This window comes from Zosterops lateralis (genome assembly GCF_965231275.1).
Source record: "Zosterops lateralis genome assembly, chromosome: 5".
In the NCBI taxonomy this organism is placed as follows: Eukaryota; Metazoa; Chordata; class Aves; order Passeriformes; family Zosteropidae; genus Zosterops; species Zosterops lateralis.
Genome location: NC_139766.1, coordinates 16,914,457 through 16,938,141, shown reverse-complemented (window position 1 = coordinate 16,938,141; position 23,685 = coordinate 16,914,457). Strand labels below are relative to the sequence as shown.

At 37.5% G+C, this 23,685-nt stretch overlaps 1 protein-coding gene across 4 annotated transcripts in view; it reads right to left on the bottom strand.

Moving 5' to 3' along the window:
- Positions 1-23,396, bottom strand: part of SLIT2 (slit guidance ligand 2) — a gene marked incomplete at its 5' end in the record, with an annotated part of 257,487 nt that extends 234,091 nt beyond the window's left edge. For 3 of the 4 annotated variants that reach the window (XM_083861312.1, XM_083861313.1, XM_083861314.1), the window contains 4 exons: positions 3,455-3,526; positions 20,145-20,216; positions 21,467-21,538; positions 23,221-23,396. In XM_083861312.1, coding sequence (XP_083717438.1) covers positions 3,455-3,526; positions 20,145-20,216; positions 21,467-21,538; positions 23,221-23,396 — 392 coding nt within the window. Of the gene's footprint in view, positions 1-3,454; positions 3,527-20,144; positions 20,217-21,466; positions 21,539-21,669; positions 21,750-23,220 lie in introns of those variants that run through there. The other variant, XM_083861315.1, reaches the window with a different exon arrangement.
- Between the last annotated feature and the right edge of the window lie 289 nt (positions 23,397-23,685).

Below are 23,685 nucleotides of genomic sequence, written 5' to 3'. Positions count from 1 at the left end.
GGAATTTTTTTAGTGACTAACAGACATCTCAAAATTGATGCTTATTAATCAGACTAGATTAAGCTTTGGAAGTTTTTTCCCTTTACAGGAGAAATATTCACAGTGTGTACCTTCAAGTACACATATTAAAAGAAAAAACATATGTAACACTACATTCATTACAAAGGTTGATTTTTTTTTTCAAGGCCAACATTGCCTAACTTACACAGATATTAGTCAGTAAAGAAACTTAACCACATTCCAACCACAAGAAATGTAAATCAAAAGGGAGAAGCTTTGTGCATGTAATTCAATAACCTTTACATGCCACTGATTAATAAAGGTATTTTTTAAAACTGATTTTTCAAACAGCTTGGGTCCAGCACTTGGGTATCCTGCAGCAAACAGCAATCAATGAACTGTGATCTAACCAGCCAAAGTAAGCAGTCAAAATCTATTTGCCTCAAATAAGCACTCCCTGTGGTCATCCTCTGTGCTAAGGTGCCATCCCTGACACTACACAACATAGCATGAGTGGGCATACAGGTCACCAAAGAATGCTCCTCCTTGCAGGAATACTACTTGTTGAGCAAGAACTTTTATTATCATCCCAGGGGATTTCAAACAGCACCTTTATTTAATGGTATTGCATCAAAACAGAGGTTCATGTACATTGTGCTTTGAGAGACTGCTTGCAAGGAAAGATTGATATACCCTACAGCACTCTTCATACTATTTTTAGCATTAACTACTTCCTACTGAAATATTTATGTCAAAACACCTTTGTAGATAGCTGTTAATGGGAAAATCAGCTTCTGTTTTGACTAAAATTATCCATTTTAACTAGTTCATTATCATTTTAACTAGAGATTTCTTGGAAGGCTGCTAAACTGGAAAGAAAGTAGCCAGAAAAATACCTTAACTACCTTTGAAATTACGTGTCTTTAGACACAGAAAACAATGCACTGTCTCTTTTAAATTCTCAACCTATTGCTTTCCTCTACTTACACTTCCCATCTGTCAACAAGTGCTTGTAATTTTATTACACTGTCCTGTAGTTTATGCAGAGTTGGTATTATTTTACAGAGTTCTGTTAATGGACTGGATAAATGGTAATGCTATTTAAACTAGTCTCCTGCTCCAGCAAACACAGCTGCAACTGTACTACTATTTCTAGGCAAACATCTTGACCTGAACACGCAGTGCTCTCTCAACCCGTCCAAAGAGAAATTGGAGCAGACAGCAAAGGGAAAGCATAGCTGGCCGCTGGCGGCAACCAACTGTGTCGAATCATAATTCATATACAGTGTAACCTCTTTCTTTTATATTGCATTTAGCCTACACAACAAGCATATGTGCTTCTTCACCTGGCATCTCATTTACAGCCAGGGGTCAAATGGTAATTATTATTCACAGGAGCTCAATAGTATGTTGAAACCTCGCAGTACACACATTGTTTGATTAGCTGTTAAATGCCAAAAATAAATACTAAACCCAAAGCAAAATATATATATATACACATTATTGATCATGTTTAGAGAACTTTAATTCTCCTTAGAATAATATTTATTTGGATGTAAATACATCTAAGCATATACAATGATACATGCAAAAACCCAAATCACTTTATACTCTTCCAAGGGAACAAGCTACACATTATCTTGAAACTGACCAAGAACATTCAAGTAACATCAGTGCCTTTGTTGGCCTGGCATTTTTTAATTACAAATTTAGTGCTAAGCAGCTGTAGTTTTTCACTATCATTCATATTTTCTTTTAAACATGAATACATTATAACCAGACATTCACTTTCATGGTCTGATCAACAATAACCCTTAGGCAGAGGAAATTTAATACTACGAAGCCAGTGATCTCTTACTTTCCTCCATATATGCTATGAGCAGTTGTGTGCTTTATGTCAAAAGACATTATAGATTTAAGATTAGCATCTAGCAAATACACAATTCTGAAATAAATATATTCAAATATGATTTTGACTGAAGTGTGTATCCATTTTTTGTCTGTAAATTATGGCTCATTTCTATTTTATGTGAATCTAGGTAACAGCCATTATACTGTAGGTGGAATAATAAAGTGATCATAAAACCCTTTCATTTCCTTCCTGATGGAAGGAATGTCTTTATCCCAGCTGATGGAAATTGTAAGAGATTCAATTGTTAATATAAAATAGCATATTTGAATATATTATAATATTATAGCAAATCAAAATATTTGTTTGTCAGGAAAAAAGCCTTCAGCAGCTTTCTGGCCTAGTCATTTAACAACTCATTACATCTACAGGGAATTCCTGGAAACAAAGTATACATCTAAGGCAATGGAATAAAACAAAATACACAAAGATAAATGTTTACAATAATAGGAGTAATTTTCAGTTTGCTACTGTATATTGCTATAAGAAGGGAGAAACGAACTATTATTTCACACAAGTAAAATAAAACTCAACTAAAAATAAAAGCATCCTATTTGTTCTCAAACATAATTCCATATACTAAAATGGAAACAAGGAATCCCGCTTTCCTCCAACTTTACTTTTCTTTTTCCAAGCACACAAGTGATGAAACCCAGCATTAACCAGCAATTTCAAGAGCAGAAGTCTCACCTGGAGTCTGAAGAAATGTATCAAACATATATCTAAATTAAAACAGGCTGAACTGGTACAACCTTATCCAAGCCTACTTAAGCATGTCACGTGTAACTGAAGAGTACCTCACAATTTATTTTGTTCAAATAAACCAAATTCTAAACTTCATTCCACACCTTAACTGCAACAGCATTAGGTGGCTTCTTAGAAAGGACAATGGGTCGAACCATGTATTTTAAAATATCACCTAGACTAAAACATTATCAAACCAAGTAAAACAATCAAAACAAAACTCTTGCTCCTCGATTTGTTGTCATTTTTATTTAAAGTAAAGCATTTCATCTTTTTTTCTTTCCAGAGCTTGAGTTACTAGCTTTGTATTCTCTGTGAAGGGACACAGGACTTCTTTACAGACCTAGCATTTGCCAATACTATCATATTTCTGGCCAAGTTGTGTGTAGCCACAAAAGCAGAACATCACAAAACCAAAGTGCTTATATAGTGCTGCATCTCTGCGTCAGAATCTCCACAGGCATTTTTTATTTTTTTTAGCACAGAAACGATTTAAAAAAACCCAAACAGGAGAAAAGAAAAATCAAAGTATTCTTTCAGAAAAACTTCCTTACAGAAGTGGGAATAAGTGGCAATATTCTCATAGAAGTATCAGTATCTGACCTAGATGTAACATAAATTAAAAAAAAAAAAAAGTTGCAAAGCAGCCAAAGAAAGTACTCAGTTAAAACAAAATAGCTATGTTCCAAGCCATTTTATTTTAGCCTGATGTGAGGCAAAAGATAAAAATTCTAAATCAAGACAATAACAGATGAAATCCAAATTTTCCAAAATAACAGTTATCGGGCCATGCTTACTTACAGCCTGTATAACTTCGGCGTCCCAAGAAAGAGCAGCTCAGAAAGCAACTGGAGGTTATTTCTGTTTAGGCGCCTTTGGAAAGAAAAAGAAAAAGTTGTGTTAAATTACAAATGCTACAGCAATGCAATGCAACCACTTTGAGTTGGAATCCCAGTGCTGTAACAAGCTGATTTTAAAGACCAGAAAGGTCCATTAGCGGAGACATGGTCCAGTAGTAAATTTACCATGGACTAATTACATTTTCTGGTTTCCCCCAACAGACCACATTACCTATTTTATGAAAGATTTTGAATCTCTGCAGTGTGAACCAATCACTAAGTCAGGACTCCATCCTGTATAAACAACATGAAAGCTAAAAGTACCAAATCAGCAGTGTAAACTCAGTTTTCTACCAACTATGTTCCTCTTAGTATAATGGAGCAGATAGAGGTTTTGTGACCATGAAAAGGTACAAGGGAGCATGTATCAAATGTATACGTTTTCAGTAACAAGATAATATTATGTCCAAAAATGCATACAACCTATTTATATAAATTTTAAAAAAGGAAAGGAAGCTGTTACAGAAATGCTGATCAAATAGAAATCAAAAACCCCCAAGGAGTCACAGCTTATATTTGGCGTTACAAGGAGGTTTTTTCCCTTTGACTATAAAGATAAGAACTTTAAGGAAGCTAAATTTAAAAATATAGAACCAGATCAGTTGTACATAAGACAGCGTACAGCAGAAAAAACCGCAACTGAAATCTGGAAGGTGCCCATTTGCCTGTGAAGATTTTCGCCAAGAATGCTGACCAGGGTCACAGCTGCTCAGACAGAGGTGACAAGATCAAAGCCCTCTGTATTATACCCATCGACAACAGAACAACCACTAGCCAAGGCAAATATATTCTACCTTCAGGTTTTTTTCTAAACATACAATGCAGATTATTCTTTCTGCCGTGTGCAAGTGACAGCCTTGGAGCATACAGTCATCCCAGTCAAGAAGTCAAGCTCAAAACAGGGTTTTGGTTGTTTTTAGGCAATGCATCCACCACATGCCACCTGCCTTCAAGCAAAGCAACCTACTGGAAAAAAATTGTTGTGTCCCATAAAATTTATCGCAGGTCACAGTTTGCAATGCATCATCCCTCAATAATTCAAGGCACTCGTGGAAACCAGACTCCATGGGACTATCTTATATATACATACATACACATAAATATATACATATATATAATTGTTACAGTGGTTACACTACATCCATAAACTGCTACCAAGACATTTGACAAGGTTAAAAAAAAATACACTGGGCATCAGTCTTGAAAAATTAAGATTTAGAATTTCATAAAGTCTCAGATTTTCCTGTTTGTCAGTCTTAGGGCTGAACTTAAATAATTAAGCCTGTTTAGCCTCTCTGGGCTAATTTCTCATAAGCACTGTTTCATATAATATTCTTTCCAGTTTAAAGATTTTTTACAGAATTCCCCATGTAGATACACAGACATTCAAAATCAAATTTTACATAGCCCTATGGTTTAGTTCACTTAGTTTTCCCTCCCTTAAAGTTCAATGTGACTACTAATGAGAGTGAAATAATCTGAGAATTATTTTTATAAACACAGAGGCTTGCTACCACACTTCAAATCATAAGCAAGCACTTCGCTTTTTGAGTTTGAGATATCCATAATTCTCCAGTGTTAGTGTCAGGTTCCCTTCTGTTAGTCAAGCATCAGAAATCCTGATTTCTCTATGCAGAAGAAACTTAAATAACACATTTAGAGATTAAAAGAAAACTTAGAGTGAAAGAACCAGAAAATGAAAGACTACACTACTGGGATAAGAGAGAGTGACAATGAGTGACAATGCATTTTAATGATTAGAAAAAAAATAATTAAATAACCCATTTTAAAATCTAGAAAAAAAACTTAATCCAGCAACAACAACAAAAATATAGATTGTGGTCTTGCAAGTCACATGTCAAAATTAGTAGAATGAAAAATTTCCATATAAAAGAGCTATAAATTAATGACTACTGGAAGACTTCTGATTTGAACACTACTTAAGAAGAAAACTGTACCTACACCAATATAAGAAACTGATATATTTTACAGTTTCTGCATCTACTGCATTTTCAAAATAAAATCATTTACAAATAGGTATTTTCTGACCTTTAGTAAATTTATGTATAAAAGTACATGCTGAGACCATAAAACTGAAGTAGAATACAATTGTTTTAAACTAAGTTATATTTGCAATCCAACAAGATTTTGAAAATGACACAAATGAACAAATAGGTAAAAAAAGAAATAAAATTCATTCACTGTTTCTCTTAGCTAAACAGAGACTTAAACCTCTAAGTCCAAAAATCACATGGAAAAGCATGCAGGGTAAAGACTAAAAAGTCAGTTTTTAATCAGCTTTTCAGAACAAAAATCTGTTGATTCTTCTTAACTCTATTAAGTTTGGACACTAGAAAATAATGGTGAGCTGTTACTGAAAGGTCAATGAAATTACTCAGTATCTATATTTTTGTAGAAGTTTTGTATATTACATAAAAACCCCTCTAGTACAATGACATAATATTAATTGATGACCAAGTTCATTAGGAGCAGGCTGCCTTTCACTAAATGCAACAACAGCCTTACATGGACACATAGGACCACTCAGAAAGATATTTCACAGGCAAAATACTTGCTCTGCTATTTAACATCTTATACAAAGAGTTATCACCTTTGATCAGGAGTTTAGTACCTGTAGTTCACATACCCCCCACAGCTGAGTATTCCTTTAACATACTGATGCATCTGCCGCTCTACAGACTTGCAAATCTAAGTTATGGACAACAAATCAAGTTGCACTAATTAAACTGGCAATTATTAGTACTACCCTCATGTCTCAGCAGTTTCTACCTCGTGGGCTTGGAACTTCAAACTAGTGTTTCAACACAATTTTGCTTTGCCTTTCACAAGGCTAAAGAATTTGTTCTTTGAGCACTACATAGATTGAGGGAACACACAAATTATTGATCCCTTATGAATCCTGCAATTTCTATATTTTATGTTGACTAGCTTTATCCCACCCACTGAATATTCTTTTAGAACTAAGCTTTCTCTACCAAAAATTTGACTATTCCTTATTGCCTGTGACCAAGAAGATAAAACATTACTAATTTTCATGAAGGCAATAATGGGAAATACGACTTTTACTACACTTTAAAAAGAGAATTCAGCTACTCTTTACATCTAACAAGTTATAGCAGATGCTTTTAAAAGAGTCAAATTGCTGAGCTTTCTACATGGAGATTTTATGAACTAGACTTCACTGAAATATATTTTTCAAGACTACAGTAGGTAGTTCTGTCTAAAAAAATTACAGGAAAACATAAGTGAATGGGAAAAAAGTATGCAGAGCAAGTCTGAAACAACAGCCTAGTATCACAGGGCACAACAGTTTCCCATTCAACAGTCACCATGAAGAGTTCCTAATCTTTGGAAAGAGCCACACAAGGAGTCCAGAAATTACATTACTATTTTAAAATGGCTCACTGTTTTACATGGCTCCCCAACAGTTCCACTTTTTCATCTGCTTAATTTTGTCTGAAACAATACCTATTCAGAACACACAAACATACTGCAACAAGAATGAGTGAAAAAGATATGATCCCCTTTCTCCCTCGAGCTGAAACTCAAGGTAAGCCCAGTGGATCATGGAATCCAAGACTGTAGGCAATGTGAGAAGAGAAATTTCAGTTTCACCAACTGAACTGCCCTCCCAGAACTGACATGAAGCTCAAAGTGAAGCACTGAAGAAACAGGGATGAGATATTTCATACTGAGATAGATACAGATATTCCATACAGATATTCCATACTGCCACTATTCGGTTTTCCAACTGAGCTACAAATATTTTTGTTTCTCAAGCAGAGAACTCAGAGGAGATGAAGCATTTGTGGTGTGAGCAACAGAAAATGTACTGAAGACTCTCTTCTTACATTGTAATAACTTGGACTGTAAAGCCCTTTGGTAGTGTCCAGAAATAAATGGATGAGGCACCAATATCATATAATCCTTTCAAGTTGCAATTCAAATAGACATAATTTTTTTTCTTCTGTTGCTGAATGCATCTTTAGAACAATATTGGGCAAATTTACACAGGTAAATTTTTGAGGTGTTCATGATGAATTCAAACAAAGTCCATGTACTACCTAAACTATACAAAATATTTCAAATATTTCAGTCTAAAATTCCCAGAGCTCAGTCTTCTAGACACAGTAAAGACTAGAAAAGCATCTTCAAAGTAAAATAATGGCAAAAGTATACAAAAGCATTTAAGGACAAAGAAAAAATAGCTTTAACAAACGAGCAGGTGAAAATACTCATTAAAACAAGCTCAGTACCAACAGGCAGATAAAAAGTAAGACCCAACAAAGAATAAGTAACTCTCTGAAGTAGACAACATTAAGGTAAGCAAAAAAATGTGGCTTGATTTGACCTAGTGGTTCTGAAAAACATACTATTTTAGCTGAAATTAGTATATATCTGAGTTTTACTTGTCTTCTGCATACAGCCAGAGTAGATGACAACAGATAGAGGTAAACTGCAGGGAGAGTACATTACATTCCCAGTAGCAACATATCCTAACCCACGGATGTCTGGCCATGCCACAAACCTATCCTGATGTCTCTCTCAAGTTTTCATGCCACAATAACTATGATCCAGTAGCAATCATGCATGGAGGAGGAAGGGAGGGAAAAAAAAATCTTGATTGCTCTGGGTACAATGTAATCATCTGCAATTGCTATAATTCACACCCATTTGTTTCAGACTTGTTACAGCCTTCGCTGTAACTTGTTTCTGATCCCACTATATCAACTACATACAGCCAGAGAAGGTGTAGGAGACTGGAGAGACCCCTGGGAAAATGAGTTGTTCCAGTGCTGGACTGTCCTCACAGTGAAGAAGTTTTGCCCTTACGTGCAGTTACACTTCCCATTTTGATTTATGCCTGTTGGCTCACCACAGCAATGAGCCTGGCTTGAGCTTTTTCGTAACCACCACACAAGTACTGGAAGGCTGCTATTTTGTCCCACCTAAGTAATATTCAAATGGGTTTTAGTTCAACTGGATGCAATTCTACCCATAGATGCTGTAGGACAAAAGAAGCCCTTGAAGATAACTTGAGAACTCATCGAAGCTGTCTCAAGTAAGTTATAAATCAGCTGTGCTCTTTAATTAGAAACAGCCTATCCCATTGGATGCATAGAGAATGAGAGCCTTCCAAAACTAAATACAGGCACAGATGCATCTTATTCCACCACAACTGCTTCAGGAAAAAGGACTGAATGCTTCCAACTCACACAAGATTATCAACAGCAGAATTCAATTTTTTTTCATTCCTCCTTTCATTCCTCCAAGTTAGCCAAGAGAAGTTATCTGCACACAGTAGCACACAGCACCATACAGCTTAGAAATCATATTCTTCAAAGGAGTATATCCACACCTTCTGTTTGTCAGCAGAATAAATAACTATTATACTCATTCAGAAATAGCATGTAACAGCTCAGTGAAGCTCATTTGCAAATGAGATATAAACTTTAAAAGCATAAAAGACTGTTTATTTTACATTACATTTCAATTTAAAATGGAAGAACGTGTCAGTAATCAAACCCCTGTGTGTTTATACAAGAGCACTTTCTACTCACAACTGAGCCCACAAGGCTCCTTAAGTAGTTCCAAGATGTTACAGGGATATGCATCCTCTGGGAAGGTCTAACATCAGTTCAGGCTTTATGAGTTCAAGAAATACAGAAGCCACCTACAAAATCATCCAAGTACTTCAAAACAGAAAGCTAGTACACAGCACCCAAATCATCTCCATGGGCTGGTTTAAGTATGATGTCCTAAAAATCTGACTCTCATATATAGGGTCAGAATAATAGACATCAGAATCAGTGAATCTTATTGCCTCAACAGAGAAATTAGAGAGCTTCGACTTACATCTGAAAGGAAGGCTGATCATTGCTTTTCTACAAAAAACATTATGCTATATCTGCCAGAGGCAGAAAATATTTGTGCATCCATGTCCAAAGCCACAATCTGCTGAACTTCAACACATCTGGCAACTGCTGTCTGTGAATGTGACTTGCATGTCATCAAGTGAGAGGAAAGCCCAAGAACTAAGAGCTAAGCAAAAGATTGTGCCAGTTTTTCCATTAAGAATTCTCTGCAAAGAGAATTTCTCTAGTCAAAGTATTCATAATCTCATTAAGCCTAACAATATCAAGTTAACCAACCACATGAGCAATAACTGGAATCTGAGAAGTTCAAGGCTGTTCTTACAGTATTTGAATGTTCAAGAAATTTTTCCCCAGGTCAAGCACCATTTAGGCAGGACTCCATTTTCCAGGTTAAATAGTGACTAGCTAAAAAAGACATCTAAGTTACTCCCATTTATTTCAAATATAAATTAAATATTTGTTTCAGTGAGAAAAAAATAAATTGCAAACAGTAGCAGGAAATTACTGCAAACTCAATGGCTGGGACGGCAATAGGGCAAAATATTTCTATTCTAGACACAGTAAGGACAAGACAATGACTGGGAGTGGTCAGCATAGATTTAACACGTGGAAAATGAAACCTGACCAGCCTGGTAGCCTCCTACAATGAGCAAGGAACTTGGAGGGGAATAGATATTTACAGTAGATATTTATCTTGACTTCAGTAAAGCTTCTGACACTGCCATTCATAATGGTTTTCCTCACAGACAAACTGATAGAGTACAGACTACAAAAACAGATAGTGAGGCGGACTGAAAACTGCCTAAAGTGCCAAGTGCAAAGAGCTGTGGTCAGGGGCACAAAGTCCATTTGGAGAACAGTCACAAGTGATATACTCCAGAGGCCAGTAATGGAACCAGTATCGTTCAAAATATCATTCACAACCTGAAAGTTGGGACACACTGCACCCTCAGCATATTTGCAGATGATACAAAACTGGAAAAAATGACTGATGTACTAGGTGTGTGCACTGCCTGTCAGAGTTACATGGACAGGCTGAAGAATTGCTTGAAAAGGAAACTTGGGAAGGTCAACAAAAGGGAAATGGAAAGCCCTGAACCTGGAGAAGAATAACACCATGCACCAGCACACACTGGAGAACAACCAGCTGGAAGAACTACCACAGAGAACAGCCTAGGGTGCAAATGAGTAAGAAATTAAGAAATTAAAATGAAGCCAGCAATGTGTCCTTGAACAGAAGGCCAACAGCATCCTGTGCTGTAATCATAAGATTGTTGGATTGTTGCCAGCAGGTCAAGGTATGTGGTCCTTCCCCTACAGTCCGCACTGGTGAGACATCTGGAGAGCTGTGCCCAGTGCTGGACTCCCCACTACAAGAGACAAGGACATACTGGACCACGTCCAGGGAAGAACTATTGGGATGACTAAGGAGGCAGACTGAAGCACCTGTCACATTGGAAGAAGCTGAGAGAGCAGGGACTGTTTTGCCTGAGGAAAAGTCTCAGCTATACCTCAATGTGTATAAATACTTCATGTGTATAAATAAGTGATGCATTTCCATCCCAAGTAAGGAAAACTAAGCCAGACTCTTCTCAGGTGTGCACAGTGAAAGGACGAGAAGCAATGGGTACAAATCCAATCGTAAGAAAACTGTATTTCAGCTTAAGAGAATTGTTTGACTGTGAGGGTGGTCACACATTGGAAGAGGTTGCCCAGAGAAGCTGCAGACTCTCCATTGCTGGAGACATTGAAAACCCAACTGGAAACAGCCCTCAAATCACTTGTTCTGATGGACCTTGAGTTAATCCATGGGATTAGACAATCTACAGAGACTTCTTCAAGCCTCCACAATTTTGTGAAGCTCACTCATTGGATTCTATTCTATAAAGTAGAGGAAAGAGAAGGAAAGAGAAGTTATAAAGCCTCCATAAAGTAACAGAGGTTCAAGTATCAGATGAAACAAGGATGATTTTTACAATTCCTGCAATTACTTCTAAGAAAAAAAAAAAAGGCAAAGAGGGAAGATGAAGCTGACCTAGTAGGTGGACTTTAGCAAGGGTTTGAACAAATTGTTTAAAAATATAAGAAAGGCCTGCAGATAGTCCTGATAGGCTTGTAACTGTATTCCTGCCACGAAGTTACTACAGTAAGTTTTCACTCAAGTTTTTTTCTAGAGCACCTGTACAGACATCCTGCCAAACTAAAGTCAGAAAGGCTAGTTTGCCGTAAAAAAAAAAATGAAGGGAGACTTTGCCATGTTATATTTGATTATCAGTCTAGACTATTATTAAAGACAAGTCAGCTCAATGAACTACATACTGTGAAAGAAAATAGGAAAATAAACTAGGAAAATAAACTGTTTCTTCTGATGAAGTTTCAGCCAGGCTTTTCATGGTAAATGAGGTAATATAATACTACGAATCATTAAAGTTGCAGTCAGATCCCTCATACATTTTGGAGTTAATCTGTAAAACTCCAGATTAAAGTGTGGTTTCTGCAATCAAAATGAGCATCTTAGACAATATTTCAAATATACTATAATGAAATGTAATGACAAGTCAATTTTGACCTGAGGCCACCTAATATTAAATCAGTATTTTAAATAATATTGAACTGGGTCTGCAAAAACTTAGTATGGTTTTCACAGAGTAAAACTAAAATGTATAGCTTTAAGTTTAATATCAGTGCTGTACAGAACTCATTTAAAATAGCTTCTGAGCACAAAAAATCATTTGAAATAAAAACATTGGCACAACAGCTCTGCAGAATCAGATTTAGTTTCACCATTTTGCAACAGTGCAAATTATCCATTTCAGAGGAAGCAAGAAAGAAGAGCATCCAGCAAACAATGCCACAAAGGATGAGCACAAAACAGATGTGGGAAAAATAAACAGCCTTCCTGCCCTGGAATTTCTAAAAAGGTCTGCAAAGAGCAAACAGGACTTCTCATTGCAATTTGACTTCTAGACCTATAAAAGGAGTTCCATGAGAAAAGACACTCAGATGAATAAAATATAATAAAAATAAATAGTGGGCATTGAAAAGGCTTTTAGAAAAACATTGCTCTGGGAAATAGAGTTTTATCAAATATTTTGTAGTGTTCTGTAATCCAAATGTAGCTATAATTTGATTTTTAAAAATTCCATTTGAACACTGCATCTTTTTAAATACTGTCTTCAAAAACAGCCTTTGTCTATGTTTGATTCAATGGACATTTTTAAAGAAGATATTCAATGTTGCTTTAACAAAAGCCTGCTAATACAGAATATCTGTAGTAGTATTTTTTAATTCTTTTTCTTAAAAAAACTATAAAAAACACATGGCCAGTATACTTCATGTAATATAGTCCCACATTCTGTTGTTAAGTGATTAACACTGCATGCTTTGTGATCTCCTCCCTGTTCTAAGAGAAGGAATCTGTGATGCATTGCCCTTAAACTATGTAAGGCTAGCTAAAAGAAGGATGTTTCACATCCATGATTAACAAGCCCCCTTCAGGGCTGTTGAAAACCAGGTACTCTCTACCTGAGCTCATTATTCTTGTTACCTGTGACACACCTGTGTGAAGGCATTAACTCCTCAAACACTCATATATTCAGAGTGAAGCCACACAGGTGATTAGTACCAATGCAACAGGGAGGAAACAAACCTGACATCAAGCACCCTTAAAAAACAAGCACATGAATAAGCCCACGGGTTTTAGGCAGTCCAACCTAGACTTCCCCAGCAGCAGTAGTCAGAACTGCTCAGAATGTACCCCAAATGAAAAAAATTAGTTCTCAGACGTCAGTAATGAACTTGCACGCCACAATGAAGACCAGCTTTTGGTGAAGAAAAAAACTAGAGACTAACTTCCAGTTAAAGAGCTAAGAACTCAACCTAAGAGCTCGGTACAACTTTTATACTATATAACACAAGATCTTATCCCTAAAAACTGATTTCATTGACACAATTTATAATCAAGCACAAGATGAAATATTGTTATCGGCTGTGCTTTTAGGACTGATAGAAATATAAATGATTCCTGAAATAGTAGTTCCACTAACACAATTTTTGCCAGGGATCCTAAAACTCCACATTAGCCTTCACACCTAAGTGTCCGTAAATAGTGGGGGGGGGGGGGGGGGGGGGGGGGAAGAAAAAAAGTCAATATTTTGCTTCAGCTAAGAAAACAAAACTACATCATAAAAATAGATGACATTTAACATTTTGTCCAGAAGCACTGCTCCTAAATTTCGCTCACAGAGCTTTGTAGAAGTGAAATCTAAGGTTTCTAGCACTTCTCTTCTGTAACTGAAATGACTATATACTATCAGATTCAAAACTCAGAAAGAAAAAGCTCAACCCAAACCTGCTTATTCTAGGACTAATTTATTGACACAGCTCACATTTAAAGAATCACAGAAAATATTGCCATTTTTCTAATAAAAGTATTTTCCTATTTGGAACTTACATTTTATTGATAGAGTTAAGCCAGTTTGGAATAAAACTGTAATCTCATGCCACACATCAATACCTAACGAAAAAGTTAGCACATGTTTCTTACCATCAGTGGTTCAGTAAGTCTGTGCCCCAAGAAAGAGCATACACACAGCCCTTTTCTAGAATAGACAGGAAGAACAGTACGTGTTCATCTAGTCTATTTTGAAGCAGCTGTTAATGCCCTTGATGAATGCCCAGGGCTGCTGGGCACTTATGCCCAACATAAACTCTATTTGTTTTACCCTAGATAGAACATTTTATTTCTTAGTCTCCCCTGCAACACATGACTTTGCACAATGAGATGTTCTGTAAAACCCCATACATTCAGAGATCATGGTAACTCCTCAGTCAGTTTTGATTTTATAATTTCAAAAGCTGCTAATGCAGTGTAATAGTTTACCACGTTTATTTGACTAAGATCTCAAATGGATAACTCTAAAACCGTAAAACATTAAATACAGCTGAAATATTTTACTGAAGCCCATTTCATATTTTTGACAAGATGATCTCCTTTGTATTAAAGTTATAATTAAGCCCTTGCTGTGGCTGAAGCTGCACACAGGAATTTCACATACTGACTTGTATCCTGTAAAGAAATCCACCCAGTACATTTTGTTTACTAAGTAGAAAGAACCTTTCCTTGAAACTATGTAGCTGAAATGTACTTTTCCTTCTGTGCTACAGCACATCTGTAAGTTTCAAATTGTTCATGCACAACATGTACAAAACCATACTGACTTTCAGTACTACTCAAACGCTTGTTAGTACACATCTAAGTGCTCTCTTCATGTTAACTTTGAGTATCTTGTTTTAATGTATTTGTGGAGATGAAGCTCAAATAAATAAGAAGTCGGGATAATTTCTCAGTTTGTCATTTTAGAACTGTGTTGCAAAAATTTAGAAGAATCAATTAACCGTAACAAAACACTTAATTATTGAAATATTTCTTTCTCCATCAGTAATGCATTGTAACAAACATGAAAATACAACTGATAGCTTTCAGTTTAAAGCTACTTCGTGTACCAACTTGATATTCAACCCTTACAGCATTCTTTTCTTGAACTCATGATTTCAGCTGACTCAGATCATGTAGCTCAGGGGGGCTACTTCTTGGGGAGGTATGGTGGGGGTATTTAGCTCAGACACCAACTCAAAAGTTGAAGTTATTCCTTTGAGAGAAACATTTCATCTACACACTAATCTTCAGCAAAAATAGTTTTAGTGGGGGCACTGGTGGCTTATTTACCCTTCGTGGAATTTTGGTTTTTAGTTTTGAGTTTTTTTGTTTTGGTTTGGTTTTATTCCCCATAGTTTGGCTTTTTTAAGTCTGCACAGGTAACACTTTAGAACTGTTAACATAATAAATGGGCATTTTAAGAATAAAATCTGTTAATTCAAGTATCAAAAATAGAGGCTTGGCCTGGAAACTCTTTAGGCCACACAAGTAACCTTTCTCACAGGAGTAATCAGTGAGACTACTCATGCAAACCAAGTTATTCACATGGTAAATGTCTGCAGAATTAGATTCTAAATCAGCATTTTAGGGACATACCGCTCCCTCAATGGATTATTCATAAATACAGGAAGAAAAAGAGTGAGTCGTTTTGAAACTATAGCTGTAAACTCTTCCTATTCTGACACTTATTCCATGTCATGGCCCTAGCATAGTAAGAGATAGAATCCTAACTGCTAGACTTAAAAAACTTATTAGGAAAAAATATAACTGAAAAGTTTTCCTATCGGCCAAGTATTTCTTTAATAAATTAAAAGGTAACTGCTCTTCTCTGTAAACAAGCAAAGAGTACATTTAGCCCTCAAACCCCTTCCATTTCTGGAGTACACTGAACTGTAAAGAAATTTTAGATATTAGTAGCTTCTTACAGAACTGGTTCAACAGTCTATGGCAGCTGTCTTCAACAAAACTTTATACTTCCCTCCAGGTGAAAATAACTTGTAAAAACACTGGCATACTTTGAACAGTATTTGTAACACTAGAGAATGAGGTGAACTCAGGGATAACAATGACCTACACTTACTAAAAGTAATTTTTAAAGCTGTGCCTAACAGTGTCAGTTTCCATAAAGTGGAAACTTTCAGTTTATCTTCATCTTGCTTTCCTAAGATACTATTTCAAACAATTATAAACATCACACCCAAGATGACAGATTTATGAAAAAAGAAGAAATAAATGTTTAATTTCACATTCTCATAAGAAATTGATTCAAAAGGTTTTGTCCCCCATAATAAGCAGTGGTCTCTGGAAATCCACAAGTGTTGTGAAAATCCTCCATGTCTTGACCCTTTTTGTCTTCCTGCCATGAAGCATATTGAAAACCACTGCTGACACATGACTGTGGTCTCTGTGAGAGAGGTTCACAAAATGTAAGAGCCATATTCAATGTTTCTCTATGGGACTTGCCATAAACTGAACAGCTATATACACTTTAGAGGCCCTGATCAAGAACACAGGCTCATATCAATTACTAGATAATTATGAAAGTCTTGCAGATGTTAAATACTGTAATTATTTCAGATGTCAAGATTTTAATTAGTCCAAGAGTGTTTAGCACTGCTTCAGGATGCACTCAAAGGTACAAGCTTTCCCAACTGAACTGCAGTGCACACAGCCCATTTTTCAATCAAAGAGGGTTGTTTCAGCAGATAGAGCATCTACACAATGAAACAGACCATGCAATTCTTCAGTATCCAGTCTGGGAAGAAAACCATATTTATGACAGACTTGCCAGCTCAGGCAATGTTGTACAAAACTGGCTTGGACTGGAGCCTTAAGAGTTCAGCCTTTAAGAGCCTTCAAGACTGTCAGAGGTTGGAACTAAGTGAACACTGCAGTGTATAGCCATTTATTTGACTTGAAGACTTCTCACTGAAGTATCTGTACAGAAGTATCCGTCTAAAAGGCTTACAGCAATATCAACTTCACCAGGGTTTCTCCAGACGCTGAAGTTTCCACAAACCTAAAACTTACTAAGTCGTTAATTTCCACCTTGCTCTTCCCTCTTATTTCTTAAGTAGCAGGCATAGCTACACAACCATTTATTACCAATTGAAAACTTTTACTTTAATTTAAGCTGCTGTAGTAATAATCACTTGTTACAGCAATATTTACTGTAGCCTTGGGTTCCACTGCACTTGTACAATTACACTGGTGTGACACAAATTCTCACTGTGGAGCATATTAGGTCTAAATAGCTTTGTGTACATACTAACCTACATAGTGCACTAGAGATATGTTATTTTATTAAGCTATAGCAGAAACCACCTGACAGATTTTTATGGATTTAATAAAAATCATTCTTAAGCAGACCTCCTTTGAAGAGGTCAAAAGTTGCTGCTCTGAGATTAACTTTATAAAGCATTTTGGGTCTTCCCTTCCATTAAAGGAAGCTGAGGAGATCCAGCATTTTCAATTTTCAGACCTATGAATGAGTATTCACAAGTAACTCATTAACCAACTAAACAGTTCATTGGAAATCAGTTACTGCTCTAAAAAGTTTTTAACTGAAACTCCAATTAAAAACAAACAAACAAAAAAACAACCCCAAGAAACAAACAAAAAAAAACACCAGCCAAACAAAGAAACCCACAGCACTTCACTTAGAGAGATGAGCATTTCTTTTTTCCCAAAGCGGAACTACTGTGAAAGCCTGTTGTTCACATTAAAGAGTACTGAAGAACAGGAAATATCTTTTAAAATTCAGCCTGTATACACTGGCACAAGGTATTTCAACATAAGCAACATTACACATAAACAATCTTATAAATCAAACTGAGTTCATTTAAGTTGCAGTGAAGTTCTCTTATACCCTCTGCTTGCTTGCTAAAAGGTCTGTGTCAGGTATTCTTTAACAGCAGCTTGGCACATTACACTTGGAGTGAAAATGTGACACCCTACACTCACACAACGAAAAAAAAAATGAAAAATATTTTAAGTGCTTGCTATTTAATGTATAAAAGAAAATACTTGAATGAAGTACCCACAGGTTTCCTAAGAAATCATTTTGGATTTCAAAATCCCAAGGAGATGAATTGGCTGTCAGATAACAATGTGCCTTCATCAGATGGACTTGGCAATTGTAAACAAGAAGAATTTTCTCAGCTTTTCCCCACAAATATGAAATATTTGCTCTTAGCCAACAGCTGGGGCAGTTTAAAGACATCCTGCATATATATTCAAATTACAAGTCACCCACACACCTAACAGGAACTGAATTCCAGCAAATTAAAGAAACTGACAAGTGTTGGAGCAGATGTAATGTAACTCTGATGACAAAACAATCTAACTTCGAAGGTCTAAATAACTAAATTTTCAGATACCATAGTTTGCCTGCTCAAGGGTGAACAAACATAACCCACAAAGTAGCCAGAAGTATCACAATTTCTCTTCAGAACTAGTATCTTATGTCAATGGAAAATATCTATTGTCTTCCAATTATCAAGGGAAAACCAAAGAAAAAATGAAACAATGTAATGGCAAAATACAAACATCATAGAAGTAAGTTTTAACTACTGAAGTTCATTTTTCTCTGGTAAAACAATTCTATACTTCAGAAACATAAACAGTAAAAGCCTTGAAGTTTTTTTGAAATTTAATTTTTTTATATTTGTTAATAAACAACAAAGCAAGACCTTACTTTGAAATAATTAGGAAATAATGCTGTTTTAAAACTTTGTAAGCATTTGGAATCTCCGTGTCAAACCATATTCACAGTGAAAGTGTGGATCTCTAAATGTTTTTTCCCATTTCATATATGTGTATTTACTTTTGCAATATGAGCTACACTGCTGTTTAATTTTTTCATCTAGATACCATATAACAAATTTAGGAATATATCAATTACTCCAATATATCCCTCAGCAGGAAAAGCTGTTTTAAATCCCTATACTTTGTACAAACTTGAAAACACATTGTAAAAAGCTTTAAGTATTAGAAATGTACAGCCAGGTTTTTTTTCCAAAAAGCAATCAATCTCATTAAAATTTATTTTTAAAAAGTTGCACTATATAATAACACTCATTTTTTAGGTCAAAAAGTTACTTTGGCTTATTTGAAAAAAATGAGGTAATTATCTCAAGTACATAATATTTCAACTATTATAGAAATATCATAATTACACTGGTGGTTACTAAGTCTCTGGAACAGCTTTGTCTAAATGACCAACTAAACCATAATGGTTTGTGGAGGTTTTTGTTTTAAACACACAGCCAGTAGCTGTGGATACAAAGCAACTATAATAAGACAAACTATGTTCAGGCCAGTGCTGCTTTTCAATGGAGTAAAGCAGAAACACTTTTATGAAGTTAAAGCAGCAGCAAATAAAATACTAAATAAGATCACTAAACAAGAGGCATGCTTACAGGAAAGGTGATATAAGGAAAATGCAATGACTACAATGCTTAATAACGAAGATGTAAATCAAGTTCTACAAGAACAGATACAGTAATACTTTTCCAGGCTCCACACTGTGTCAACCATCAGCATTGTGCTTTTAACAAGTCGGATGTCCCAAGCTGCACAATATATTTAAAAAATATTTTCATTTGAAGCATAACAAAATAAGAAGGTACATACTGAGAACTAGTTTGGGAATTACTCATTTAGGTCCCACTGCAACCAAGCAGGTGTTAGCACTTCACTAGATAAGGTCATCTCATCTCTGCTGCATCTCTCCCCACAGTACTCAATCTTTTTTTTAAATCCAAGTTCAAATTATTTTTGAAAACTAACATTTTTTCTAAGCCTTTGTAAAAGCTTTCATCATATGAAAAATGGAGTAGAATTGAATCACTGCTCTGTAACAAGAAAACACTCTATGGCCAGTAGTTATGTCCAATAAGGCACTGTATAAAACATCTAACACTACAGGTCAGAGAACAGGTTTCTTTTGGTGCATTTGAGTTCTCAAAAGTCCTTGTGTGTTCAAGATTAAAGTGAAAATATTTGATAGTATCCAAACTATTTCCTATGGGACAATTGCAGTTTGCACTTTGAATCCGGACTGCTCTTGAATGCTTCCCTCAACCGAGTCTATTAAATAACATTTGAGAATTTCTTGCTTCTCTTCTGTCTCAGTAAGGCTAGAAGTCCCAAATTAAAAGAAAAAAGTGTTTAAAAAAATCTGAAGCCTGAGTACCTTAACACACAACTAACTTGACCGCCAAAAAGTTGATACTTTTAGAATTAAAAATACTTACAGCCTCTCCAGTTCTTTTAAATCCTGGAATGCTCCTCTCTCAATAGTACTAATCTTGTTCTCCATGAGCTGACTGAAATATAGAAATTTTTATATGTAAGTTTTAATATGTCTGGGATAACTTGTTGCATTAACAACTGTCATTTAAAGGCAGGCACTTTATATACTTTAAAACAACACAACAGCTCTTCCAGAGTGACATCCACTTTAACCTTCTGTATCTCTGTCACCAACAATTTACATGGGCCCATATAGCCAAAAGAAGGAAAATAAGCCTAGGTAAAATAAACAGGAATCAATATTACATTTGCTTATTTCCTTAAAGAGTTGCAAGTTAAAAAGCTACACATATGCCTACAGGCTGCAGGCACACACGTCACTGCCCTTCGGCACGTTGGAAGGCTCCAGTGGGACAGCATGAAGGTGATACGAGTCTCACACAAGAATAACAAAACTAAAACTCTGAATCCCAGTGTTGGGAGAAACATCAGCCAAAGACTGCACAGAGATGGTAACCATAAGAGTACCTCTGTTTTGTAACAAAATTAAAAATTATTACAATGCTACGTTTACTTCAGAGAGAAAAGGAAAAGGATTTTACAAGACTACTTGCTCAAATTAAACTAGCCTTAACAAATAAGCTGAGTAGTAAGATATTTCCTTCAGAAAACAACAAAAGTGCCAATCAAAAACAAAGCAACAAAAACAAATAAACAAAAAAAACCCACACAAACTGCCACCAAACTTTAAAATTTCAAAAATGCTTGAATTTTTTTTTTTTTTTAACAAATAAACACAAAAACCCAAAAACCCACCCAAACAAACCAACCAAACAATTTCTTCCTCAGCTTCACTGGTAAAGTGTTTCCTTTTTGTCCAGAAACTACAGAAGAGCAATAAAAATCAGCTGGGACTTGCTTCTGCATTCATTAAAGGAATAACTTTTTTTCTTAATTAAATCCCTTATAGTTCTGGTTGAGAGTACCCACTTTCCGTGTGAACTATAAATTTCACAGCCCTAAACTGAAGTAACTCCAATGGCTATTCAACCAATTTTAGCAACTCCTACTTCTAAGATATGTGCTAAACTAAGTCTTCAAGTTCTCATAATCTTACAGGGAGTTTAAAAAAAAATTCAATTTTATTTAAGGGAACTGCTAACTTGTGCATAACAGTGTATAACACATGGTAGAGCAGTTTTAGGTTCAGATATGGTAATAAAGTAGCTAAAAAAATGATAACCCATCCAGCTAAATCCAACTGAAATGTAACTACAAGTTGTAGCATCAGTCCTAAAAGTTATCAATGAAAGAGAAAACTTACAGAACTCGAAGGTGCCTTAGACCAGCAAAGTCGGTCTTCGTGATTCTCGTGATGTTATTTCCATTAAGATCCCTAAGAAGAATAATTTGTAAGCAGCAAAATCAAAACATTCAAAAACTATTTTAAACGGTTTTGTTTGTTTTCATGGGCACAGCATTTTCAGAAATTAGGAGACATAAATGAATGCAACAAACCATTCTTACAATTAAGACCATGTGAGTTCCTGATTTCCAAGCAGCTGAGATATAATTTACCTTGAAAACAGTAGTTTGAAACTTTGTAGCAAGAGTCTTGGGAAAGTCTGTCCTGCCATTACAAAGCTCATGCTTATCTCTAGCTACAATCTTTACCAATAGGAGAGTCCAAGGTTCTATGAATGGGGTTATAACTGCACTTATAAAACCACAAATCTCAGTATCTATAGGTATATCAATATACATGCTACAACCTTTATTTGACTGTTACAAAAACTAAGTGACTGAAAAAAAAGACAATTTTCACCATTTTAAGCAATTTTCAGATTTCCCAGTATGGCTAAAAAGGTGGCATAGCGCTAAACTACCTATAACAAACATTAGGTTTCAAACAGGCATTAACACTGCTGGAGTAAGTGATGGGAAATAAGATTTTACCAAAACTAAGCTGTCCACTTGCTGCACAGGAAGCTATACAGAATGCAGAATGCAAAGCAAGCTCAGGAGCAACAGAAACCTGTATTTTAGGCCCTAGCATTTCTGATGACACTTCTATACTACTTTTCCTTCTGGAGTATATGACACTTTTTCATAACTTTTTAAGGTTTAAGATATAAACGTCCTTCAATTACAACCACTACAAATAAAATCAGACTTGGCAATTCATGAGATAAACCTTTAGGAAGTGGTATTACATGGAAGCTATTCTAACAATTACAGCTCATTCCCAACGCAGCTAGGAGAAAAAAAAGAAGAAAAAGAAGTAGTATTTTTTTTAGTGCTTTGTACCGCATATGGTCAAAACACCACTGTAAAGAAACCACACGAGTCTCAGAAGGAACGTGTCCCTGATACTCTTCCTGAGTGAAATTCACCACTCCAGACGCGGGCGCACACGCCAACCTTTGAATGACTTATCAGAGACTGAGAAATAACGCGCACAGCACTTCCACTCTCAGGACCCTTCTGAAAGGCAGCGTGACACGATAAGTGACCGGCCACATAGAGAAAACAGCCCGGCCGCGGGCGGAGGGAGGGAGGGAGGGATCACCGCTACGGCACGACCTGGTGCCCTGCGGGCGCGGCTGTGGGTGGCAGCCCCGGTGCCCTCGCCCATCGGGGCAGCGCCGGCCCCGCGGCGGAGGGAGCGCTGAGCGCCGGGGCCTCCCTGCGCACACCCGCGGAGCGCGGCCCGGGCAAGGCGAGCCGTGATAGCCAAGTTTGACGGGAAATGGGCGCCGGCGGGGGGACAGGCCGCTCGGCCGCCGCCCCGGGGCGCCCCCCGACCGTGGCGGTGCCGCCCCGCTCCCCGCGGAGGCGGGAACCGCGCCGCTCACCGCGGCTTCCCGGGATGAAAGGCAGCGGCTGGAGCAGCGCCCACCTCCTCCGTGCCCCCGCGCATCGCTGTGAACGGGCACGGCCAGCAGCAGAAGGGAACAGAAACCCCCCACCCAAAGGGCGTCGGGACCCCAGATCAGGCCGGGGCCACCTCAGCCCGACAGCCCCTGAAAGGAGCAGGGCCCGAGGGGCGCTCGCCGCCGCCCCGGCCGGGTTACTTACAGCCTCTCGGTGTTGCGGGGGATGTTCCTCGGGACGCCGCGCAGCGCCAGCCCGTGACAGTCCACGGTGCTGCCCGAGCAGGAGCACTGCGCCGGGCACGGCTGCGGCGCCACCGCGCCCGCCATCGCCAGCAGCAGCCCCAGGGACAGGGTGAGCTTCCCCCGGCCGCGCATCATCATCACCGCCCGCTGCAGCCCAGCCGGGCCCACCGGCCTCGGCCCCGGGAGGCGCGGGGCGCGCCGCCCTCCTCCTCGCCGCGGGGAGCGCTCGGGCAACTTTCAGCGTGCGGAGACAGCCGAGTCTTTTCAATCCAGAGCCAAGTGAAGAAAACAACCCCGGCAAAGTGAGGCGGCGGCACCGGTCCGCGGCCGAAGGCAACTTGGCGAGGCGCGGGGCCGCGCCCGGGCCGTCCCTCGCCGGCCCGTCGGTGCCTGGGAGAGGCGGCACTCGGGGCTCGTCTTCACG